This window comes from Acomys minous, assembly GCF_964271855.1.
Source record: "Acomys minous genome assembly, chromosome: 12".
NCBI classification, from domain to species: Eukaryota; Metazoa; Chordata; class Mammalia; order Rodentia; family Muridae; genus Acomys; species Acomys minous.
In genome coordinates this window covers 90,511,178-90,533,384 of record NC_140493.1, presented here as the reverse complement: position 1 = coordinate 90,533,384, position 22,207 = coordinate 90,511,178, and the positions used below count along the sequence as shown (strand labels likewise).

General features: G+C 44.0%; 2 protein-coding genes across 19 annotated transcripts in view; one reads left to right on the top strand and one right to left on the bottom strand.

Annotated features, from left to right (window-relative positions):
* The window catches only part of CDK12 (cyclin dependent kinase 12), an 82,289-nt gene extending 77,771 nt beyond the window's left edge, over positions 1–4,518 (bottom strand). For all 14 annotated transcript variants that reach the window (XR_014773317.1, XR_014773318.1, XR_014773319.1 and 11 more), the window contains exon 1: positions 2,849–4,518. Coding sequence is in view for 4 of the 14 variants with exons in the window: in XM_084751094.1 (XP_084607220.1) it covers positions 2,849–3,891 (1,043 nt within the window). In the remaining 10 variants the exon portion in view is untranslated. The remainder of the gene's footprint in view (positions 1–2,848) is intronic.
* Positions 4,519–12,464: 7,946 nt separating this feature from the next.
* Positions 12,465–22,207, top strand: part of MED1 (mediator complex subunit 1) — a 43,326-nt gene continuing 33,583 nt past the window's right edge. For 2 of the 5 annotated variants that reach the window (XM_084751064.1, XM_084751063.1), the window contains exons 1-2: positions 12,470–12,718; positions 15,922–16,028. In XM_084751064.1, coding sequence (XP_084607190.1) covers positions 12,694–12,718; positions 15,922–16,028 — 132 coding nt within the window. In that variant the 5' untranslated portion in view covers positions 12,470–12,693. Of the gene's footprint in view, positions 12,719–14,150; positions 14,285–15,921; positions 16,029–22,207 lie in introns of those variants that run through there. The other 3 variants (XM_084751060.1, XM_084751065.1, XM_084751061.1) reach the window with 3 other exon arrangements.

Sequence of the window (22,207 nt, the reverse complement as noted above, 5' to 3'; positions counted from 1 at the left end):
TTTTATATCTGCCATTACTAGACTAATTTCAACTAAGGAACACAAATTTTCAATTCACTTAAGCGAAATATCTGCTATTAAAAAGAATCATTTCAAACTAAAAGTTCTCCCTTTAATCCCAGCACTCAGTAGGCAGAGGCTCTCTGTGAGTTCAAGGCCAGCCTGGTCTGAGTCCAGGACAGCCAAGGCTACACAGAGAAACCCTGTCTCAAAAAAGCAAAACAAAATAATAAAAGTTCTCACTGAAAATCCAGTTTTAGCCTTTTATATCTCTAAACTTAACAGTAAACATTTTCAAATAATCTTAATGTTGAAACTTTTTTTCTTTTCTTTTCTTTTTTTTTTTTTTTACTTTTTGGCTTTGAGACAGGGTTTTTTTCTCTTGGCTATCCTGGACTTACTTTGTAGACCAGGGTAGCCTTAAACTCACAGAGATCCACCTGCCTCTGCTTCCTCAGTGCTGGGATTATGGCTCAATGTTGATACTCTTAAGAAAACAAATATTCTGCCTAATATGATAGGTCATGTCTGTAATCCCAGCAGTCAAGAGGTTAAGGGAGGATTGCTGGAAATTTCAAGGCAGTCTGAGGCCAGCATAGACTACATAGTAAATTTCAGGCCTCCCTAGGTTACTTACAACTAAAGAGTAGTTACCTAACAATAGTGCTTTAAGTTTCTTAGTGTTTTCTCATTATAGTCTAAAAAACACAAATAAAATTCTGAGAATACTTCTTTGATTCCCTTTAAAACTGTACATTATAATTGACATATTTATGAATTATGTATTCCACTATACATAAATCTTACCTCTGCTAAGAATACTGAACTCTTTCTCTTTTCTTTTTTTGGTTTTTCAAGATAGGGTCTCTCTGTGTAGCCTTGGCTATCCTGGACTTGCTTTGTAGACCAGGCCGGCCTCGAACTCACAGCCATCCACCTGCCTCTTGCCAACACACCCAGCTAGAATATTGAACTCTTAAGAAATGGTATATAGGCCAGAGAGATGGCTCAGAGGTTAAAAGCACTGGCTGCTCTTCCAGAGGTCCTGAGTTCAATTCCCAAAAACCACATGGTGGCTCACAACCATCTATACTGAGATCTGATGCCCCCTTCTGGCCCGTAGCCATACATGCAGGCAGAATACTGTACACATAGTTAAAAAAAATCTTTAAAAAAAGAAATGATATACACGCTAAATGTTAGCTGGGTGTGGTGGCGCACGCCTTTAATCCCAGCACTTGGGAGGCAGAGGCAGGTGGATCGCTGTGAGTTTGAGGTCAGCCTGGTCTACAAAGTGAGCCCAGGACAACCGAGGCTACACAGAGAAACCCTGTCTTGAAAAACAAAAAACAAACAAATATACATGCTAAATGTTTACAAAATGCTGATTGCTACAACTTTGAGATAACTCTAAAGATGAATTAATGGAGATAAACATGTGACAAAAATACACCACAATTACAGAACTTAGGTGTTAGATACATGCATGTTCATTATAATTCAACCTAAGTCTGAATTTTTTTTAATTACTATAATGAGAAAACACTAAGGAAACTTAAAGCACTGTCGTTAGGTAAATACACTTTAGTTCTAAGTAACTTTAAGTCAGTGAAATATACAATGACTTATAAAACACATGCATGAATTAATTTCTTTACAAGTGGATCATATTATGTTCAAGGCACAGTAACATGCTTAATATCTATTAATCTTCACAATAGCCTTGAAGTAGGTAGTTTTTATCAGTATTTTCCACATAAAGAAACTCAGATGTGGACAAATTAAATCATTTGCCAAAGGTCACAAAGAAATACTAAGATTCCACTCAGAAAAAAACTAAAGCTCCTGTTCTGGTTTTGTGGGTCCACACAGGAAAGAACACAACTTTCCATAATTTTCAATTAACACGTACTTCTTACAAAAGTACGAAGCTGAAGGCATTATTAGCACATATTACAAGGGAAATTTTGAAAATGGCTAGTGTTAACAAGAGAAGTCAACCGTGATGTTGTTTGCAAACAAAACAAATCAAAAACTCAACAAGCCAGGAGTTGGTGGTGCACGCCTTTAATCCCAGCACTTGGGAGGCAGAGGCAGGCAGACTGATGTGAGTTCTAGGCCAGCCTGGTCTACAAAATGAGTCCAGGACAGCCCAAGGCTACACAGAGAAACCCTGTCTCAGAAAACAAACAAAAAACCAACAAACTGACAAACTGTCCTTGTAACTGCTTTTTGTCAGGCTATATGTCAAAAAGACATTTCATTAGCTCAATGTCACTCAACAGTTACAAGATAGGACTTTTCAGTAAATTAAAACAATGAGCTGGGCGCAGTGGCCCATGCCTTTAATCCCAGGCAGGTGGATCATGGTGAGGTCGAGGCCAGCCTGGTCTACAAAGTGAGTCCTGGATAATTATACATTTGGGGACATAATAGGCAAAATTGGTAAGATAACTTTGGTAAAAAGACTCAAACAAAAATGAAAATTTGTAATTTCTCACTTCTCTTATGAGTTCCAATAAGGGTTAAGCAGTGATACCAATATGACTTGCAAATTTTTAAGACAGAACAACAAATAGCTAAACAAGCTGGGGAGATTATGCATTCTCACAACTGAAGATTCCCCATTATTGAAAAGTACCTACCTACCTTGCTTGAGCAGTTGGGCATGTGAAATCTTTCCTTCTCAATTTTGGGTTAGGGGAAAGCCAGACTTACTTACCTAAAAGACTAGCCAACCTAGTCAATGATGAACACTGCAAACTTTAGCAAAAAATGTTTTTATAAGGACTTAATTGCCAATTCCTCCTAACCCACCCTACCTTAGGAAGAACAGACCACAGCTCACCTGGGGATTGGACTCCGACTCAGAGACCTCTTGCTCAAGAAAGGGCTGCTAGATCGCCTTCGACCATAGGGGCTGGGTGATCTCCCACTGTAAGAGCCACTCCTTTCATAGCTGGATGACCGTCTCCGGCTATATGGACTCATGGACCTCTGTCGCCTGCTGTACGGACTTGGTGACCGAGTGCTGGACTGGTAAGCAGAAGGTTCTTTGTAAGGTGGGCTGACTGACTGCCTTCTTGAGGTACTTCCAGGACTCTTCTTGTAGGAGTCATAATTGCTCGAAGCGTGAGACCTTGGGGGGCTAAGGTCATAGTCTTGGCCATAAGAAGCTCCTGAAGGGCTGTCATCTTGCTTGGAACTGTCAGACCACTTCCTGTGGGGACTCCTGGATCTCCGTTTAGGACTATCCACCGTTTTGTAACTTTTGGGTGTTTCCCTTTTCCGATGACTTTTACTCCGGTCTTTGTGTCCAGACTTTAACTCACGTTCTTTCCGGGTCTTCTCCTTGTGGAGTTTGGACGACCTGGATTCCTTGCTGCTGCTTTTGGATATTTGTGTCTTCCCATAATCATCACTCCCCTCCACTGAACGTTTTGAACTTCCTGATATCCGGTCCTTCACAGATGCAGATTTGGAGACTTCCTGGCTTTTTTCTTTTTCGGTCTGTTTAGTTTTTAGCAAGTCTCGGGACCGCCGGTGCTGGTGGTGACGATGTCTGTGCAGGCGGTCGCTCCGCTCCGTTCCACGACGTTCATCATTCTCCCTCCTGTCTAATTTGAAGGCCATGTCATCTGAGAAGGTGTCTGAATCAGAGCTGATGTCATCGTACTCCACCAAAGGTTTGATCATTGTCCCCAAAGATGCTGCTTCGGGGGTTACCAGCCCCATGTCTTTGGAGTGCTTGGATTTATGCCGCTTGTGCTTCGACACCAAGCGGTGACGCTCTCTGCTGTTGGAGCTGCCACCTCCCGATGACGGCTGCGAAGTTCCAGAAGCTCCTCCGCTCCCGTCCTTCTTGCCCCCATGTCTCTCTGAATTTGGCATTCCCTTTCCCCGAGCCTGAAGACGGGGAGAAAGTTCCCCAGCACTCCAAAAAGCCCCCCCCTCCCCCCCCCAGGCCCCAACTCCACGCCCACCGAAGCGCCCCCTAAAAAGGGGGTGGGTAGGGAAGGGACCCGTAGGCCAGGCTCCTCCTCCCTCTCGCCTCCTCAGCACCCTCCTACATGAGGTGGGGGGGGAGGTGAAGGAGCGAGGGAAGAAATGAGAGTTCCTCAGCGGTGGAGTAGCGAGCGAGACGCCGGTGGCTGCTCGAGTCTGTCCCTCACGGCCGCCCCCACCCCTCGCTGGACCAGTCTTCAGGCCCGCGAGGTCAAGGAAGTGGGAAGCCGCCCGCCCGAGCCTGTGGGGCCGACTCCGGCTTTGGGGCCCTGGGAGAACTGCGCGGGGCCCTACCCCTACCCGGTAGCCCGGCTCGGGGAGGCTTCCTGTCGCCGGGGCTCCGCAGCCTAGGTGGCCTCACCTCCCCGCCCCCTTGGTCCCTGGTTCCAGAGAGAGAGCCCTTTCTCTAGCCTCCGCCTCACCCCAATACCTCACATACACATTTTCGCTCCCTCACACAGACTCAGTCACACACTAGATTAAACCGAAACGGCACTTGAGGGGAGGAGGGGGGGAGGGGCGAACTCCAAAAGTATCGCGAGATGTCGCCGGACTCCCGCGATACTTCGTGCTTCCTTTTTTTTTTTTTTTTTTTCCTCGCCTCTGCTCATTAACTTCCACGAGACAACGCGAGAACGGGACCCAAAGCCACAAACGCGTCCCGTTAGACTCTCGCGATAAGTTTCCAACTCCCTTTCTGAGAGAAGCTCTGTAGAGCCGGAAGTTGCGGAGATTATCTTTAAAACTTAAACTTAACTGAAAAGTCTGAGTAAATAGTCCCAGGTTCCGGTGGAGGTTCATTTAAGAGCATATAAGCTCTTAAGAAGTCTTTTGATTATCACAATTTTTTGTTTGTTTTTTTGGTTGTTTTTTTTTTTTTTTTTTGAGACAGGGTTTCTCTGTGTAGCCTTAGCTGTCCTGGACTCGCTTTGTAGACCAGGCTGGCCTCGAACTCACAGCGATCCGCCTGCCTCTGCCTCCCGAGTGCTGGGATTAAAGGCGTGCACCACCACGCCCTGCTGTTTGTTTTTTTGAGACAGGGTTTCCTCTTGTATTCCTGGCTGGCCTCGAACTCACAGAGATCCTCCTGCCTTCTCTGCCTCCCGAGTGCTGGGATTACAGGCGCGCGCCACCACGCCTGGCCTCACAATTCAAAACGAAACAGGGGACAGATGAACATTGCGAACATTACAAGCCAAGTTTGAGTGTTGTCCTGTTTGGGAGGTTTTGGTTTGGTTTGGTTTTGGTTATTATCCTTGGCTGGCCTGGACTCACTTTATAGACCGGGCTGGCCTCGAACTCACATCAACCTGCCTGCCTCTGCCTCCCGAGTGCTGGGATTAAAGGCGTGCGCCACCACCTCCTGTCTTGTTGAGTTATTTTTAACACACCGCTGTTGACTTACCTTGCTAACACTAGCCATTACCAAAATCTCCCTTGTAATATGCGTCCAGTGGGGTGGGGTGGCTTTTTGAAACAATTTCTGTGTAGCTCTGACTGTCCTAGAACTCACTCTGTAGACCAGGCTGGTCTCTGATTTAGACATCCACCTGTTTCTGCCTCCGGAGTGCTGGGATTAAATGCATAGGCCACCACATCCTGGCTTCAAGTCTGAATGGTTTTTTTGTTTTTGTTTCTTAAAGACTTTATTTATTTAATGTAGATAGATGAGTGCTCTATCTGCCTGTACACCTGAATGCCAGAAGAGGGCATCAGATCACATTATAGACGGTTGTGAGCCATAATGTGGTTGCTGGGAATTGAACTCAGGACTTCTGGGAGAACAGACAGTGCTCCTAACCACTGAGCCATCTCTCCAGTCCCCTCAAGTGTGAATGTTTAAACAAAGCTTGCTACTAATGGTATATACCAACCGTTAGGCATTTCCATCCATTTTCTCTGACCTCACCACGGGACACTATCGTCACTGTGATTTTACAAGCAAGGAATTCTAGATTCAGAGACGTTAGTACCAAAGAAAAAAACAAGAGTCAAACTGTTTTGCAGCGGGTTCTCTGTTACCCAGGCTGGCCTCAAAGTTGTGGCTATTTGGCCTCAGCCTCCCTATTTGCTAGCATTTCAGATTTTCCCCCCTTGAATCCTTGAAGTTACATCTGCATTTCTACATTATTTTAAATTGTCTACAATCTTTTTGTTGTTGAAATTAAAGGTGTCCACCACCACGCCCAGCTACATGTGGTCTTAAATACCCTTCAACTTAAAGTCCCTCCTATTCTTTAATCCCTGTCAGCTGGTTTCTTGCTCCACCTCTTGACCTAGACTTAACTTTATTAAATCCTATGTACAGAAAGCTCTTGGATTAAAGGTGTGTTAGGGCCCAACCAGCCAAACTTAAGACAGATTTTTACAGTTCACAATCTCAGGGATCACAACGAGATCAAATACCCTGCAACAGAACTCTCCGTAGGCCAGGCTGGCCTGCTTCCTGAGTCGCTAAGGCTGGAAGTCCTCTGCTCTGTGAAAGTGATTGGCACTACAGGTCTGAGTCAGCATGCCTCTATTAATGTCGGTTCAAAGTGTTCCCTTCTGCCTGGTAGGGTGACACAGGAACTCAGAGATCCACCTGTCTCTGCCTCCCCAGTTCTGGGATTAAAGACCTGCCACCACGCGGGGTATTATTTTGTTTTAATTTGGGGACGGTATCTCAAGTAGCAGCGCCCAGCCTCGCAGCAGCGCCCGGCCTCGGCATTCTTCATTCTTGTCCCCCTCTGCCACCTGCTAAGATAACAGGTGTACACAACCAAGCCAGCAAAACATACTTTTTCTCTACAGCTCGAATACTTTTCTATTCCAGTGACATTAAACGTATATATTTCGGGTTGGAGAGACGGCTCAGAGGTTAAGCACACTGACTGTTCTTCCGGAGGTCCTGAGTTCAATTCCCAGTAACCACATGGTGGCTCACAGCCATCTATAGTGAGATCTGGTGCTCTCTTCTGGAGTGCAGGTGTACTTGCAGGCAGAGCACTGTATACATAATAATAAATAAATAAATCTTTTTTTTTAAAGTATATATTTTCCTTCGAAGCAAGCTTTCTTATTGTTATCTTAGCTGTCCTGGACTCGCTTTTTGGACCAGGCTGGCCTGGAATTCATAGTGATCCGCCTGCCTCTGCCTCCTGAGTGCTGGGATTAAAGGCATGTGCCACCATGCCCTGCTACGTTTATATTTCTTTCTAGAGAGCTTTTTTTTTTGAGACTGGGTCTTACTACGGGACCATGGCTAGGCTGGAATTCAATAAATAAGTAGATTAGATATGCGTAGAACTACATAGAGTTGCCTGCCTTTGCCTCTCAAGTGGTAGAATTGAAAGGTTTGTGTTATTGCAACCAGCTAAATTTTAGATTCTTACACAAAGTCCTACATTACTGAAGCCGCCCTCAAACTCTCAGGTTTATAGGCTTTATTTTGGTTTTTTTTTTTAAAGATTTATTTATTATGTATACAGTGATCTGCCTGCATGTACACCTGCACACCAGAAGAGGGCATCAGATCTAATCATAGATGCTTCTGAGCCACCATGTGGTTACTGGGAATTGAACTCAGGACCTTTGGAAGAGCAATCAGTGCTCTTAACCACTGAGGCATCTCTCCAGCCCTGTTTCCTTTTTCTTTTCCTCAGTAACTTTTATACATTTTTTTCATTTTAATGAAAATGAGTATTTTGCCTGGGTGGATGTATGTACATCACTTGTGTGCCTGGTAACCATGGAGGCCAGAAGGGGACACTGGATTCCCTGAAACGGAAGTTGTGTGTGAGTGCTGGGATTGAACTCAGGTCTTTTGGAACAGCAGCCAGTGCTCTTAACCTCTGTGCCATTTTTCCAGCCTTTCTTCACCTACTTTTTTCCTTTCTTTTTCTTCCTTTCTCTTTCTTTCTTTCTTTCTTTTTTAATGTGCATTAGTATGAATGTGTCAGATCCCTTGGGACTGGAGTTACAGACAGGTGAGAGCTGCCATGTGGGTGCTGGGGATTGAACCCGGGTCTTTTGGAACAGCAACCAGTGCTCTTAACTACTGAGCCATCTCTCCAGCCTGTCTTCACCCACTTTCAAAGGATGAAGAAAACAAAGTAGAAATACATTTCCCTAGCTACTCTTGGTATAGACATTAGTTTTTGTTTGTGTAGAAACTTTCCAAGAGAAAGTGGTAGGTTGAAAACCCGAGGACAAACAACTAACTGAGGTGCCTATTTAATATGTGAAAGGGGACTCTGGCCTTTCCTTCAATGCCTACCTCTCTCAGAGCCCTGGCTCCCAAGCACGTCTCACCCGCCCCTTTCGCTCCAGCCCTTGAGTCACTGCCTGTCTCCCAGCTCTTCCTTGCCATGTAACCTGTCCATTTGGCAACAGTTCTTTTTTTGTTGTTTTGTTTTGTTTTGTTTTGGCAACAGTTCTTATCTCTGCCTCTTGGCTGCCCACTCTTGGTTCCACGTTCCTGGCCTCTTGGCTCTGGCTTATCCCTCCCCCCCCCCCCCCCCCCCGCTCCTCACATGGCCCGTTCAGTCGGCTGCTTATAGGCAAAGACATCCGGAAGAGTTCAGAGTGAACCTGGCCATGAGGGGAGGGGAGTAGGGGAGAAACCAAAGGCCCAGAGTCCAGGGTATAGCTAGGAGACCAAGAGACTGGTATAGACCTGTAGACGAGGTTGGCCTTGAACTCACAGAGATCCACCTGCGCCTGCCTCTGCCTCTGGAGTGCTGGGATCAAAGGCATGCACCACCACCACCTAGCTTAGAGTCTTTTTTTGGGGGGAGGGGGGTTGATTTTTTTTTTTTCAAGACAGGATTTCTCTGTGTAAACTTGGCTGTCCTAGACTCGCTTTGTAGACCAGGCTGGCCTCGAACTCACAGCGATCCGCCTGCCTCTGCATCCCAAGTGCTGGGATTAAAGGCATGCGCCACCACACCTGGCTTAGATTCATATTTATATTATGAAATATGAAAACCAGAAACTGTTTGAAAGTTATCAAAGACAAGCCTTTGCATGTCTCAGTCGTCTTCCAAAGACCAAATAAAACTGGAGACAAACTATGTCAGTGTAAATGTTGTGATAAAGACTGTGTGTGCAAACATTGCCATCTAGGAGGAGGAAGAATTCAGGTGTAAAGTCTTTAGAGCCGTAACAATGTGGGAAGCCTTTAGACTTTGCAATAGTCTTTCAGAACATGAAAGAACACATACTGGGGCTGGAGACATGGCTCAGAGTTTAAGAACACTGTCTGCTCTTCCAGAGGTCCTGAATTCAAGTCCCAGCAACCACATGGTGCCTCATAACCATCTATAATGTGATCTGATGCCCTCCTCTGCCTGCAGATGTACATGCAGGCAGAGCACTGTATACATAATAATAAATAAATAAATCTTAAAAAAAAAAAAGAAAACACATACTGAGGATGAATTTATGACTATGAAGAGTGTAGTGTGATTTTTTTTTTTTTGGTGTTTTGGGTTTTTTTTTGTTGGTGGAGGTGTTTGGGTTTTTTGTTTGTTTGGTTGTTGTTGTTGTTGTTGTTGTTTTGGGTTTTGGGTTTTGGAGACAGGGTTTTGCTGTGTAGCCTTGGCTGTACTAACCTTACTTTGTAGACCAGGCTGGCCTGGAAATCACAACAATCTGCCAAACTCTGCCTTCTGAGTGCTGGGATTAAAAGTGTGCACCACCACTGCCTGGCAGGGATAATAGTTTTTCTTTTTCTTTCTTTTTTTCTTTTTTCTCTTTCCTTTTTTTTTTAATTTTAATTTTCAAAACCAGCATTCTTCATGTTATCCTGGCTGTCCTCAACTCACTCTGCAGACCAGGCTGACCTCAAGCTCACAGTGATCTGCCTGCCTCTGCCTCCCGAGTGCTAGGATTATAGGGGTGGGCCACCAAGCCCAGCAGGAGTAATACCGCTTTTCAAAGTTATCTGTTCATGTGGGTGAAGTCATTCTTTAAGTGTCTACAGTGTATTAGGTACATTACAGAAATAAAAAGTTGCATAGGAGCTGGGTGTGGTGGCGAGCACTCGGGAGGCAGAGGCAGGTGGATTGCTGTGAGTTCCAAGACAGCCAAGGCTAACACAGAGAGACCCTGTCTCAAAAAAAAAAAAAAAAAAAAAAGTTGCATAGGCAAACAGTGGTAGCCTTAAAGATTCAATCTACAAGGGGAGACGTTGCAAACAATAAAACAAAACCCACACCCAAAACCTCCAAATAAATGAACAAAAATCAGTGATATAGCACCAGTATCCCTTCCTTCTTCCTTTAATGAAATTTTAGAAGTTTATATGTCTGAGTGTTTTGCCTGCCTATATATGCGTGTGACCCAGAGCTGTGCCTACAGAGGTCAGAAGAAGGTGTTGAGTTGCTTAGGCCTGGAGCTACTGGCGATTGTGAGCTCCTTGTGCTGGAAATCTAGCCCAGGCCTTCTTCAAGAACAAGCGCTCTTAAGTAGTTGGCCATCTCTCCAGCAACCTTGAACCTCCCCTTTTTTTTATTTTTTTGAGAAGGGTCTCACTGCTTCAGCAGCACATACACTAAAATTGGGAAGAGATGAGGTCTCACATATTCAGGCTGGCCCTGAAAATTTTTTTTTAAAATTATTATTTATTTATTTTGTGCTTTTTCGAGACAGGGTTTCTCTGTGTAGCCTTGGCTGTCCTGGACTCACTTCACTCGCTTGTAGACCAGGCTGCCTCACAGCGATCCGCCTGCCTCTTCCTCCCAAGTGCTGGGATTAAAGGCATGCGGCTTTTTTTTTAAATAATTTAGATTTATGGTATTTTAAATCATTCTCTAATATCAGAACCCACCAAACATTATTGAAACACTCAAACATTTATGATCACAAGGAATCAGCTTTCCAGGCAAAAAGGAATTGGGACAATTGTAGTTAACTGGCAGAATTTGATAATGGCACTTTATAATGCATTTCATTTCACTGGCAGTTAACAGTGTATGAAAACAAACAGCACACTGCTCTTCAGGTCAGCAACTTTAAGGAAAGATGACTGAGTTTCATGTTTGCTACTCTCCTGGTTTGCTTGGACTTTCTATGTAGCCAAAGAATGATTCATTTACCAATTCTATCTTTTTATTTGTTTGTTTGTTTGTTTGTTTGTTTTTGAGACAGGATTTCTCCGTGTAACAGCCCTACAGCTCTGGCTGTCCTGGAACTTACTCTATAGACCAGACTGGCCTCAAACTCACAGAGATCCACCTGCCTCTGCCTCCCAAGTGCTGGGATTAAAGGTGTGCGCCACCACTGCCCAGCTATCGTCCTTATTTTGAGTGCCTTTGCTATGGCACCCGTGTGGCCATCAGAAGAAAACTTTCAGGAGCAAGTTCTCACCTCTCACCCAGTGCGCCCCAGCTGTGACATTCCGGCCACTTCGCAACTGGTACCTTTACTCCCTGAACCGTCTTGGCAGCCTGTCACCCCTTTTTGGGAACGTCTTGTAGTTCAGGCAGATTTTGACTTGCTATGTAGCTGTGAGTGACCTGGGATTTGTGGTCTTTCTGCCTAACGTCTCCGGTAGAGTTACAGGCACAAACCACCAAGCTTGTTTTCTGCTGTCCTGAGGATCAACCCCAGTTTTTGCATTGCAAAGCAAGCAGCCTATCAACTCTGTTATGGATACGCTCCTAGCAGCAGTTTTTTTTGGTTTATCGAGACTGGGTGGTGTAGCCTTGGCTGTCCCAGACTAGCTTTGTAGACCAGGCAGGCCTCGACCTCACAGATCCTCCTGCCTCGGCCACCCGAGTGCTAGGATTAAAGACATGTGGCAGCACCTTGTTATCTTTGACTATATATATATATATATATATTTTTTTTTTTAATTTATTTATTTTTAGGATAGGCTTTCACTATGCAGCTCGAGCAGACTATGAATTTGTGATCCTCCCGCCTCAGTGTTCGAATGCTGGGACTGTAGGAAGATGTCACCTCTCTGGGCGTTTAAAGAGCTGAAGTTCTGGGGGTTTTTTGTTTGCTTTTTCGAGTCAGGGTTTCTCTGTGTAGCCTTTTCCGACCTAGACTCACTTTGTAGACCAGGCTGGCCTCGAACTCACAGCGATCCACCTGCCTCTGCCTCCCGAGTGCTGGGATTAAAGGCGTGCGCCTCCACGCCCGGCTAAATTTTGTTTATTTACTTGCTTTTTGAAACAGGATTTCTCTGTATAGCCCAGGCTGTCCTCGAACTCACTGAGATCCTTTTCCCTCCCCAGTCCTGGGACTAACGCCACCAACCATCCAGCCGAAGAGCTAAGGCTTTTTATTTACAAATTGAAAGCATGAAGTTTCTAAGAGACGCCAACTCTACTAGCAAACACCTTAAAATGCAAAGGTGTAAGCACTGAGCCAATCGGAGAGAAGCCTGTTAGAAATCCCGCGAATCAGCCAATTTTCGCGAGATTTTGGTGCTTGTCGTTTCCCCCCCCCCTTTTCTTCCTCTCTCTCGCAGGAACACGGTTACTCTCGCGATCTTTGGGAAGTTCCGTTGGGGAAGATGGCGGCGGCCGCGAGCGCCCTTCTCTTCTTGCCGCCGGGCACCTCAGACTGAGCCTTCCCCGGAAGAGTCGGGGCCGCTAGCGTGTTGCTTCCCGGAGCTCCAGCTTACTTGGTTCCCTTCTTAGTGACGGGGAAAGGTTTACTTTCTTGTGGCCGACCCAAGACCTCACGGCTGTCAGGATGAAGGCTCAGGGGGAAACCGAGGGTGAGTGACTGAGGGGGAGGGAGGGGCGGGGCACGGCTGGGGGAGCCAATCTGAGAGTGGAGGTGGGGACCCACGCCCCTCCCGGGCCACTCTGCACGGAACTGGAACCTGGTGGAACGTGTGTTTTAGATGCTGACTGGTGCATCTAACACGGATGCTTCAACCACTGATTTACAACCCCAGCCTCTAGATTGTTTTAAATAATTTTTTTAAATTAACATACAAGGTAGTGGGTGTCATTTTGGCATTCTTACACATATAGGGCATTACACTTTGGTGAAAGGTTTTCTGCAGAGCTGGAAACGGCTAGTTGAACCCCGGGGTCCTTTGCAGCTTAGCCTGGTGGGACAGCAGAACGGAAACTTGTTTACGCTTTGTTCTCAGAGACATATCTGAATGTGGCGCTAGAGACAGGAACAGAACAGAGTGTCAAACAATGGAGGGTGTTTCAGCGGGAGTGACATAGTTAGGTCTTTATTATAATAAAAGCCAGAAATTTCTTGGAATGTCTAGTTCAAATTCTTGGCTTTGTATTTTAAAACTGCTTATTCTGTAGCACTTGAATAATGGCTTTAAAGCGAGATTGGGAGAAAGGTGTTCAGAACTGTAAGCTGGCAGGAACAATCCCCCAAACCCAATTTCCCAGATGAGGGAAGAAAAAGGAAGAAATGGAATGTTTTTGTTTTGTTTTGAGACAAGGTCTTCATGTATAGCCCAAGTTAGCCTTCAGCTCAGGCTCAGCCCCCGAAGTGCCTGCTTACACCATCTGGGGCAGCTAAGAGTTTGGTACTTGGTTTACACCTCCCCCACCCCCTCAGTACCTTAACTCATATAGACTGGCTTATTAAAGTGAAGTCTTGAAATTTGTAGGAAAATGGATGATAAGCAAAGTAAGCCATATTTAGACAAATAACCACATTTTCTCTTACAAGGAATCTAGACTTATGTATTTGTGTGTTTGTTGGATGTGAAAATATAGGCCCATGTGAGAATATATTTTTTTTTTCTTAAAGAACACAGTTGGCTGCTAAGTTTTTAAAAAAGATTTATTTATTTATTATTATGTGTACAGTGCTCTGCTTGCCAGAAGAGGGCACCAGATCTCATTGTAGATGGATGTGAGCCACCATGTGGTTGCTGGGAATTTAGGGACCTTTGGAAGAGCAGCCAGTGCTCTTAACCTCTGAGCCATCTCTCCAGCCCCCAGAAGATGTCTTTCTTTCTTTTTCTTTTTCTTTTTTAATTTAGTTAATTAATTTATTTATTTATTTATTTTGGTTTTTTGAGACAAAGTCTCTCTGTGTAGCCTTGGCTACCCTGGACTCGCTTTGTAGACCAGGCTGGCCTTGAACTCACAGCGATCTGCCGACCTCTGCCTCCCGAGTGCTGGGATTAAAAGTGTGTGCCGTCACGCCTGGCCAAAACAATTTTTTTACCTTTATGTGCACTGGTGGTTTTCCTGCAGGTGTGTCCGTGTGACAATGTCAGATCTTGGAGTTATAGACAGTTATAACTCAAGCCTGGGAGGTGGCTCCTGTTTATAATCCTAGCACATTGGAGGTAAAGGTAGGAGCCTCAGGAGGTTGTTTTTTGTTTTTATTTATTTGTGGGCCAGCTAGAACAGCATTCACGTGTGGCGAGAGGACAGCTTGTAGGAATCACTTATCTCCATTCGCTGTGTGCGTGCTGGGTGTTGGACTCAGGTTGTCACGTTTGGCAGCAGGTACTTACACTCACCGAGCAGTCTTGTCAGCCTCTAAGGTCATCCTCAGCCATATGGACTTGGAAGTCACCTGGGCTTTGAGACAAAATGGAAGAAAAGAATGGGGAAGGGTTAAAAATATGGCTGAGTGGTTAAGAGCCCTCACTGCTCTTGGCACAGGTTCAGGGTTCAGCTTCTAGAAAACACATGCCCGCATGGCAGCTCACAACTATTTGTAACTTTAGGTTCAGGAGTCCCAGTGCCTTCTGGCGTCCATGAGTACTGCACAGACAGAGTGCACATTCGTGAATCAAAACAAAAACTCTCACACATAACATAATTTTTAAAATAAGGAATATGTATTTCATGTGTATGGTGGCTTTTTTCTTCATATATTTCTGTGTACCAAGTATATGCCTGGTGTCCTGAGGTGCCAGAAGAGGACAGTGGATCTCCTAGGACTAGAGTTAGATGTGGCTGTGAGCTGATATGTGGGTGCTGGGATTTGAACCAAGATCCTCTTAAAGAGAAGCTAGTACTCTTAAAAGGTTATGTTGGGCTTTGTAGAACACTGCTTTGATCCCAGTACTGAAGAGGCAGGTGGATCTCTATATGTTCAAAGCCAGACTGTTTAGAGCCTGTCTAAAATCAAACAAAACAACAAAACACATCTGGGCTTAGAACATCCCATGGACTAGGGTTGAAAGGCAAGAAAAGCCTGGGTAAGTTGAATCTGATCTCCATAGGCAATGTGGCCAGTTCATGCCTGTATTCACTCATATATGCCATACACAGATATCCACACACAAGTAATAAAAACTGTTTATTTTCGTTGCTTGTTAATGCCCTGGAACTAAAGTTAGAGATGTTTGTAAGCTGTTAAGAAACTAACCCAGGTACTCTAGAAGAGAAACAAGTGCTCTTAACCACTAACCTCTTCCGTGTTTTTATTGTTGTTTGTTTTGAGATCAGGATCTTTATATAGACTAGGTTGGTCTCGACATCTCAGATCTACTGCTTCTGCCTCCTCAGTGCTAGGATGAGAGGTGTACATCACCACGCCTGACATAAAAATAAAACATAAAGGCTATCTTCTAAGCTGGACACAGTGTATACATGTAGTCACAGCTACTCAGCAGACTAGGGCAGGAGGATTGTTGGGACCTAAGAGTTCAAGACCAGCCAGATGGACAACATAGTAAGATCTTGTTTCTTAGAAAATTGTTAGAAAGCTTTGTGTGTTGTTGTATGTGTCTGAGACATAGTCTTCCTCTGTAGCCCAGGCTGGCCCTGGATTCACAGACCTTCTACCTCAGTGTCTCCACTGCAGGGATTGAAGGTATGGGCAGTCATAGTGCCTAGCTTTCCTTATGTTTTGGAGTAAATGATATAAAAAATACTTTGACAGTTCCTGAGTGAAACACAGGGGTTTCTTTTGTAAGAGAGATGGTGTAAAGCCTTGATGTCAGTGTCTAATGATGTTTTCTGCTTTATGTTTCAGAGTCAGAAAAGTTGAGTAAGATGAGTTCCCTCTTGGAACGGCTCCACGCAAAATTTAACCAAAATAGACCTTGGAGTGAAACCATCAAGCTTGTGCGTCAAGTCATGGTGAGTCTTTTGGCTAAGAGGATTGTTTAATAAACAAGCTTCCTCGTGTGTGATCTAGGACTTGAACGTAGATCTTCTGAAATAGCACCTAGTGCTTTTAAAAGATTTTTTAAAAATTTATTTAATTTTATTTTATGTGCATTGGTGTGAGGGTGTCAGAGGCATTGGGACTGGAATTATAGACAGTTGTGAGCTGCCATGTAGGTGCTGGGAATTGAACCCGGGTCCTTTGGAAGAGCAGACAGTACTCTTAACCACTGAGCCATCTCTCCAGCCCAAAGATTTTTTTTTTTAAGTATATTTACTTATTTTATGCATGAGTGGTTTATCTGCATGTACACCTGCAGGCCAGAAGAGGGCATCAGATTCCAGTAGAGATGGTTGTGAGCCACCATGTGGTTGCTGGGAACTGAACTCAGAATCTCTGGAAGAGCAGTGCTCTTAACTTCTTTTTTTTTTTTTTTTTTGGTTTTTCAAGACAGGGTTTCTCTGTGTAGTCTTGGCTGTCCTAGACTCGCTTTGTAGTCCAGGCTGGCCTGGAACTCACAGCGATCCGCCTGCCTCTGCCTCCCGAGTGCTGGGATTAAAGGCGTGCGCCACCATGCCCGGCATAGTGCTCTTAACTTCTGAGCTATCTCTCCAGCCCCTTTCTAAATTAGTTGTTTTTGTGTGTGTCTGTGTGTTTCGAGACAGGGTTTCTCTGTCTAGCCGTAGCTGTCCTGGACTGGCTTTGTAGACCAGGCTGGGCTTGAACTCACAGTGATTGCCTCCAGAGTGCTAGGATTAAAGGTGTGTGCCACCACACTTGCCTTAAACATATTGTTAGTAGTTACAATGATATGTCCTCATTTTTACTCATAAAACAGCTGAATACCTGGTGGGCATTGATTTCAGAGACCAACTTAGGGAGGCAATAGCTTGAATTTCCATATCCATGGGGAATTCATTCTTGATTCCTCATAGGTCTGAGACAGGCAGATCTCTGAGTTCAAGACTAGCCTGGTCTACAGAGTGAATTCTAGGAAAGCCAGTGATCCACAGAGATACCTTGTCTCAAAGAAACAAACAAAAAATAGCCACTGTTTTTGCACTCTATTTATGAACATTTTCCTGTATACTTTAATCTGACCTTTACATTGCTTACAATACGTAACCAACCCAAATAACACATACATATTTGTTACGCAGTGGTGCTCACTGTCAGTACAGAACAATAGTTTTCTGTTTCAGAAGCAGTCTGAAGTGTTCTCCTCCGGCCTTGAACGCCATCTGGTGAAGCTGGCATTGGATTTGTTCTGTGGTTCAGGCAGGCTTCCAGAGCTCGCCCTTCTGCTTCAGCTTCCCAAGTAACCTGTATCACGTGGTCTGTTTAGTCAGGGTCTTCTGTGTAGCTTAGGTTGGCCTGGACCGTGCTGTGTGTCAGAGCCAGGTCCTACCATAGCTTCCCGGGTGCTGAGATTATGGCTGTGTGCCACCGCCCCCTGCTCTAGTCAGTTTTTCTTTGGTCTGTTTGAAATAAGGTCGCATTCATTTGTTTGTTTATTTATTGTTTTTTGTTTTGTTCTGTTTTTGCTTGCATGTATGTCTGTGTGAGGGTGATGGGTCCTGGAGTTACAGACAGTTCTGATCTGCCATGTGTTTGCTGGGAATTGAGCCTGAGTCCTCTGGAAGAGCAGTTGGTGCTCTTGGCCACTGAGCTATCTCTCTAGCCCAGGTTTTGTTTGTTTGTTTTTCTTAACTCTGATTTGTTACCCGTTCACTGTTAATGTCCTTCCCTGTAGTGCCGTTACTTCCCTCTGAGTGGTAGACCAATGTGGGGATACTAGAGCTACTCAGGTGGAAGGTGGAGCACGAGGAAAGCATGGGAGCTGTGTGCGAACTTCATTCTCACCACTCAGTAGCAGCCAGAGAACAGTGATTCATTTCGTGATTGTCTCACTCATGTTTTAACTTATATATATATAAATTATGCTTTAATAAGAATATTTTGTTCTCCCCACAGAAGTTTACTTTAGTTTTAAGGTAAGTCTAGTTCAACATCTTCACTACCATTTATCTGATCAATCATCAGACTATCACTAGTAGGACTAAGTTCATTAATAAAGAACTGTATTTTAGGGACAAGGGATATAATTAATGCAATGGTAGAGTGTTGGCCTAGTGTGTATAAGCTATACAGTATATTCATTAGCAACAGAGGAAAAAGAAACCAGAACTGCTGTGTTTTAGGCTCCATTGCATTACTTGCTACCTGTATGACTTTGAACATATTATGAAATCTCTGAATCTCTGTTCCATCATGGAAGCATAGTGTTGGTGTACTTTTTAAATCTGTTTTAATTTAGGTTTCCTCTACTTCTGCCTCCCTTCCACCAACCCCCAAACACTAGATAGGAAAGGTTAGTGGGGAGAGAGTGGCGTTCTCTTGACTACTGCCAGCTGGTTGGGCTCTTAGCGCTCCCTGGAACAACACCGTGAGTGGCCACTGCCGTGCTGGAGCGTGAAGCCAGGGCTTTGCACATTCCAGTTTGTTTTCCAAACTGAGTTGTATCTCCATCCTGGTAAAAAGGTCTCTGAAACTATAATTCTATAAATGAATGCATGTGCAACCTCATTTAGTTTTCATTAAAAAATGTTTTTAGGGGCTGGAGAGATGGCTCAGTGGTGAAGAGCACCACTCTCTGTTCTTCCAAAGGACCTGAGTTCGATTCCCAGCACCCACATGGCGGCTCACAGTTGTCTGTGATTCCAATTCTGAGAAGTCTGACAGCCTCACACTAATGCACATAAAATAGAAAATAAATTATTGTTTTAAAAATTAATTTATTTTTATTTTATGTACATTGGTGTCTTGCCTGCTTGTATGTCTGTGTGTGGGCATTGGATCTCCTGGAGCAGGAGTTACAGACAATTGTGAGCTGCCATGTGGTTGCCTAGAATTGAACCATGAACCTATGGAAAAGCTGCCAGTGATCTTAACCTTTGAGCCATCTCTCCAGCCCCCTAAATAGATTATTTAAAAAAAAAATTTTTTTTTTAGTTTTGTCTTTTTTCTTTCTGTTTTATAATTTACTGTTTTGATACAGGGTCTCATATATCCAAAACTGGTCTCTACTCTGTAATCCTCCTGCCTTTAAGTTGTTTTTGTTTTTGTTTTTTGTTCCATTTTAAAAACATTTATTTACTTTCAAGACGGGTTTACTAAGCTGGGTGTGGTGGCGCATACCTTTAATCCCAGCACTCTGGAGGCAGATGAACCTCAGTGAATTTGAAGCCAACCAGGTCTATAAAGAGAGTGCAGGACAGCCAAGGCTACACAGAGAAAACGCTGTCTCAAAAAACAACAACAAAAAGACAGGCTTACCGTGTAGCCTTATGTGGTTGGTAGGAACTAAACTCAGGTCTTCCACAAGAACAGCAGACTCATAAGTGCTGATCCATCTCTCTAGCCCACCCCCTCCTTTAAAAAAAAGAGTTGTTTTTTTAAAAAAATATTCATATCTGTTTATCTATATATTGATTGCTTTTTTGAGACAGGGTTTCTCTGTATAGCTGTTCTTGATGTTCCTTGAACTATCTCTGTAGACCAGGCTGTCCTTGAACTTACAGAAATGTACCTACTTCTGCCTCTTGAGTGCTGGCATTAAAGGTACTTGCCACTACAGCTTGGTTATCTATATTTATATTTATATTTATATTTATTTATTTATTTTTAAAGATTTACTTATTTATTATGTATACAGTGCTCTGCCTGCACAGATACCTTCAGGCCAGAAGAGGCATCAGATCACATTACCATGTGGTTGCTGGCAATTGAGCTCAGAACCTTTGGAAGAACAGTCAGTGCTCTTAACCTCTGAGCCATCTCTCCAGCCCTATTTTTATTTTATTTTTTAGGCTTACTTATTATATGTATGGGTGTGTTTTGTTTGTATGTTCACTGTCTGAACCACCCCTGGTTGCCACAGAGGTCAGAAGAGGGAAACTGTTGGCTCCCATGGAACTGAAGTTACAGATGCTTGTGAGAGGCCTTGGGGGTGCTGGGAATCAAACTTGAGTCCTCTGAAAAAGGAACAAGTACTCTTAGTTACCAAGCCATTGCTTTCAGGCCCTCCAGCCTGTTTTTGTTTTTGTTTTTGAGACAGGGTCTCACTATGTTGCCCTTGCTGGCCTGGAATGTAATATGTAGACCAGGCTGGCTTGAACTTAAAATGATTCACCTGCCTCTGCCTCCCAAATGCTGGGATTGAAGGTTTGTGCCACCATGCCTTGTGCATTTGTTTGTTATTATTTCTGTTTCTGAGTGTTGGTCTTTGTGTTGGAAATCCTGGTACCAGTCACAGGATTTGAACTACCATGTGGGTGCTAGGAACTAAACCCTGGTCCTCTGCAAGTAGAGCAAGTGCTTTTAACCACTGAACCCTCTCTTTGAAGTGATTTTAAACCAGGAGGGGTGATACACCCATATAATCCTAGCACTTGGGAGACAGAGGCAGACAAATCTCTGAGTTTAAGGCTAGGCTGGTCTACAGAGCAAGCTCCAGGACAGCCAGGACTACATAGAGAAACCCTGTCTTGAAAAACAAAACAAGCCAGGTGGTGATGGTGGCTCATGACTCTAGAGGCAGAAGCAAGTGGATCTCTGTGAGTTTGAGGCCAGCCTGGTCTGCAGAGTGATTCCAGGATAGCTAGGGCTACACAGAGAAACCATATCTCAAAAAACTATTTAAAAAAAAAAAAGAAAAGAAAAACAAAACAAAATACATAGTTACATCTCTGTCTCTTGATGTTTGTAAGCTCACTGCCCTCTTCTGGACTCTCTGGGTGTTTACACATGGTATACATTCATAAAGGTATATACCAACATGTAAATAACTATTATTTTTTTATTAAATATTTTTATAAAAATTTTTATTAATTTATTCTTGTTACATCTCAATGGTTATCCCATCCCTTGTATCCTCCCATTCTTCCTCCCTCCCATTTTCCCCTTATTCCCCTCCCCTATGACTGTTCCTGAGGGGGATTTCCTCCCCCTGTATATGCTCAGACCTGGTGTCACTCAGAGGAAGGATAGCAGGTTACCAAAAAGAGACTTATTTATTTATTTGAGGCAGGGTTTCTCTCTTTAGCCTTGACTGTCCTGGACTCCGCTTTGTAGATCAGGCTGGCCTTGAACTCACAGTGATCCACCTGCCTCTGCCTCCCAAGTGCTGGGATTAAAGGCATGCTCAACCACGTCTGGTGTAAATAACATGTCTTTTAAATGTGAAGTGAATGTGGCATTTTTTTCTAGTCTGAAAATTCAAAGGTGGTCATTTGACACTCCAAAGAAACCATATCTAATTTGAAAAGTGCTCATTTTGTTTGTTTTGGCGTTTTTTTCAAGACAGAGTTTCTCTTCTAACAGTTCTGGCTGTACTGGAACTCTTTGTAGACCAGGCTGGCCACAAAATCAAAATTCTGCCTCTGCCTCCCAAACTCTGGGATTAAGGGCATGCACCAGCACTCCTACTGAAAAGTTCTGTAGGTGTTGTCAGGCTAGGAATAGAGCTCAGCCACAGAGTGCTAGTTTATCGTATATGAGCCCCTATGTTCAGTTCCCAGTACTAAACATAGATGTACTGTCCTTGGGGACAAGATGTGATGATGGCGAATGTCGGGTAGCCATTACATTGCTATTTTACTTGGGACAGTAGTATCTTGAAGTTTGGTTACCTTGACTTCCCGTGTGTATTTAACCAGATATGCAGATTCAGATACCTAAATTTGGGCCTATAAATATGATTCATCAGTAATTGCTGGGTGTGGTGGCTCATACTTGCAATCCCAGCACTCACTGGGAGAGACAGGAGGATTGCCAGGAGTGCAAGGCCAGATATTAGATTTTATGTAAGGCATAGAAAAAAATCTTTTAAAACTATACTTGTACGTTAAAAGCATTGACATTTCTTGGGACTGGTACGTTTGCAGAACCTTCCTCCCTGGTGAAGTTAGATAAAAATTATATTTGAGTTGTCTTGCTCTGGACTCTCTTCTTGCTCGCTTCTGGGATATAATTATAAGGTGTTGTCACATTTTTGTATGTATTGTTTTGAGACAGGGTTTCTCTGTAGCACTGGCTGTCCTTGAACTCATTCTGAAGACCAGTCTGGCATTAAACTCATAGCTGCCATCCT